Source organism: Echiichthys vipera (assembly GCF_963691815.1).
Source record: "Echiichthys vipera genome assembly, chromosome: 11".
Classification (NCBI taxonomy): Eukaryota; Metazoa; Chordata; class Actinopteri; order Perciformes; family Trachinidae; genus Echiichthys; species Echiichthys vipera.
The window spans coordinates 5419445-5423047 of NC_139836.1; the positions used below are offsets into that span (position 1 = coordinate 5419445).

The 3603-nt window shown below is 44.0% G+C and overlaps 1 protein-coding gene across 1 annotated transcript; it reads left to right on the forward strand.

Annotated features, from left to right (window-relative positions):
- Nucleotides 1-353: 353 nt before the first annotated feature.
- On the forward strand, nucleotides 354-2977 carry lbx1a (ladybird homeobox 1a; the record flags this gene model as incomplete). Its single annotated transcript, XM_083922444.1, has 2 exons — nucleotides 354-895; nucleotides 2481-2977. Exons 1-2 carry the CDS (start codon nucleotides 571-573, stop codon nucleotides 2975-2977), a joined length of 822 nt encoding a protein of 273 aa, XP_083778570.1. The 5' UTR covers nucleotides 354-570.
- Nucleotides 2978-3603: the final 626 nt, after the last annotated feature.

Consider the following 3603-nt stretch of genomic DNA (forward strand, 5'->3'; position numbering starts at 1 on the left):
CCATGGTGATCAAACGCGCGGTGCCAATTACGCGTGTATGCAAATTAATATCAAACGGCGAGAAACATTTGCTTGTTTTTGTGACAAATTATCTAATCTTTGAGAGAAAGTGTTAATTGGGCCTGCTCTACTTTCTAATTGGACTCCTCCCCGCCACCCTCTGATTACAGAGAGAGAGAGAGAGAGAGAGAGAGAGAGAGAGAGAGAGAGAGAGAGAGAGAGAGAGAGAGAGAGTAATTGATTGCCTTCCAGTCAGCAATAACTTGTTACTGGTGGTCAGTCGCTGCTGCTTTTGGTGCATCGTCGTCCAACGGATGGGTTCGGCTCGTGCCTTGTTGTGCGTCACCCTGGAAAAGTGGCTCGTGGAGGGACTGGAAGTCAAAAGTGTCCCTGCAGCCCGCGGCTCCGAGGCCAGCATGCGGCTGCACAAACACCTGTGATCCGAGCTGCGGATTCTCTTCGCTGTCCTCTTACCTCTCTGCTCCACCTCACCACTACCTGCCCGCCTGCCCCAGCTCTGAATCGCTCTTTTCTAAATTACCACAGTCAGGTGTGACCCACTGAGCCGCCATGACCTCGAAGGATGACTCCAAATGCCCAGCGGTGCTGGAGGAGCGGAGGCGCAGTCCGCTGGATCAGCTCCCGCCGCCGGCCAACTCCAACAAGCCGCTGACGCCTTTCAGCATCGAGGACATCCTCAACAAGCCGTCCGTGAGAAGGGGCTACTCCCTGAGCGGAGTGGCGCACATCTCTCCCGGAGAGAAGCTGCCCTCAGCGGCTCACAGCCTGTCCGGCCGGGCGCTGCTCAGTCAAACGTCCCCGCTCTGCGCGCTGGAGGAGCTGGCCAGCAAAACCTTCAAGGGCCTGGAGGTCAGCGTGCTGCAGGCTGCCGAAGGTAAATACTTGTTCTTTTATGGGACTTAGAACCACGACCATACTGCTGTTGAAATAGGAGTTTTTTTTCTTTTCTGAAAACTGGTTAAATAAATAATAAAGAGGAAAAAAAACGTTGGAGTGCTTTAAGGAGAAAAACATTGTGTTTATTTTAGTTAATGTATTGTATTTATTTATTTATTATTATTATTATTATTATTATTATTATTATTATTTTTATTACATACGATTCCAGAATAATTCTACAGCTTGTTCCGTGTGAAACAAAAGTGCAGTAACAGTGGACCTAACTGCGTTTACATTAGGTCGACATTACATTTAATTCAGTGAAACGTGAAGAGACAATAATAATAATAATAATAATAATTGTAACTTGATTATTGCTTGAGACATGACTTAAAAACACGACATATAGTTTCCACAAACGAAAATAAAGATAATCTTCATCAATTTTCAAATTCAATTCACGTCTTGTTTTAAGCACATACTAAATAATTATATACTATACTGTATCGTTTTATATCACATCACATAGACTATCATATGTGGTATAGCAGCCTCCTATAATAAAACAATTCCTTTTTTTAAATTCCCCTTGTTAGTTCCTTATAAATAAAAAATGGTAAGAATATCATCTTAATTTAATCTGATAACTGATCACACTAAAAAGTGATCGGTTACTGGTTTTTCTGCAGCTCTGAAGTCGTTGGTGCTTTGCTTAAAGCTTGTTGAATTAACACCGCATTTTTCACCCTTTTGACCTAATTCGTTTTATTTATTTGTTTGTTTGTTTGTTTGTTTGTTTAACGGGGACAATGGAAAGCCATTGACTGCCCCAGAGTATACAGCAACATTACCTCAGTATTCCCCGGACAGGCAAATCAACAAAGTATTCATCATTTTATTGATTTATTTACGTATTTATTTGATTCAATAATGCACATTTATTAAAATCCAAAGGGCATCAATGTAAATATGCCGGAGTTAGCAAAATTGCCAAATGCCATCCGTCGTCCTAAGGCAGGTATTATAAAAACATACAAAACATGGCAAAAAAAGAGGGAGAGAGAAAAGGTAAACATAGAAACGTCACACAAAAAGAAAAACCCATTCACGTAAAGGTTCAAATCCGCACAAAAGGTAAAAGAGACTAAGAGGTTAGCCGTGAGAGCAGGTGGGCTGGTTTTTATTCTTAAAGGGGCTGTTATTGTCACACTTTCTCACAGGCATTCAAAGACTGTGTTCCTCTGATGGAAACCACCATTCGGCCAAATGTAGTCCTGTACATCACAGTGCTTCACATGTACTCAGTGCTCTGGTGTTTACTCTGGACTGTTTTTTCTTTATGAAGGCCTGTAATAGTGTAATAGTGGAGGGCTTAGTCCGTTCAAAACCTTAAAGATGAGGCACACATCCAAAAATAGCTGCTCTATCAAAGCCCAAGATTTTGTACTTATTAATAATTGTACAGTAATGGTAATTTGTAGGTTTAGGATTCAGTGCAGAGAAGAAACATTACATCATACAAATATAAAAGCATAACCATTTTAAACAGTACATCATACAAATGTATCCCTTATTCTTAGGGCGAGACGGCCTGAATCTCTTCGGCCAGAGGAACACCCCGAAGAAGCGGCGGAAGTCCCGCACGGCGTTTACCAACCACCAGATCTACGAGCTGGAGAAGCGCTTCCTGTACCAGAAGTACCTGAGTCCGGCGGACCGGGACCAGATCGCCCAACAGCTCGGCCTGACCAACGCGCAGGTCATCACCTGGTTTCAGAACCGGCGTGCCAAGCTCAAGCGGGACTTGGAGGAGATGAAAGCGGACGTGGAGTCGGCCAAGGTCGCGGGGTCCGTGGCCCTGGAGAAGCTCTCAAAGCTGGCGGAGCTGGAGAAGTGCGCGGCCAACGGTATGGGCCCTCCGAACGTTTCCGCGTCAGGCCACACCGAGCCCGAGAGCCTCGAGTCCAGCAGAGCGCACATGTCGCCTCCTTCGCCCGCGTCGTCGTGGTACACAGACCGGCTGAGCAGCAAGTGCTGCTCGGAGGATGAGGATGAGGAGATTGACGTGGATGACTAAAGTATGTCAGCGGTCACCGCGTAAAGTGCCAAATGACGCGATGTTTGCAGACAGAAACTCTGGCTTCGCGAGGATTCCGTCCTTTACGCACGGACGTGTAGCAAACGATCCAGAGCCGACAGAGAAGCCTTAGGCCCCGCTGCGTCCTGCGCGCTCAGTTCCACAGAGACATTCAGAGGGAAAAGGGCGAGAAGAAAACATGCAGGTGCTTATTCTGGTTACGACCACGAAATATTTCACCGCCTGTTCCATTTGATTTGAAAAAAAAGCCTTCTGCAAATCATTTTTATAAGGCCGAACCGACTTCTCAGTTTTTATATCGATTGTTCTGAAATGATAATCACACACAGAAGATGTGTAGCTTGTGATAAATCCCGATTTAATATATTTATACTGCTTTGTACAACCTTTAAGTGCCTTTAGAATATACAGAGAGCATAAAACTGTACAAATTGTAATTTAAACTACTGACTATGTAAAATAAAAAAAATACTTTCAAATATGCAGACTTTGGCACATTTCTCTAAATTATTTTATGTAATACATTTATATAATGTATAATAATAGAATCCGTATCTGTCTTTAAGAGCGAGTCCTCGTGTTAGAGCTGCGTGTGTTTGGGAGGA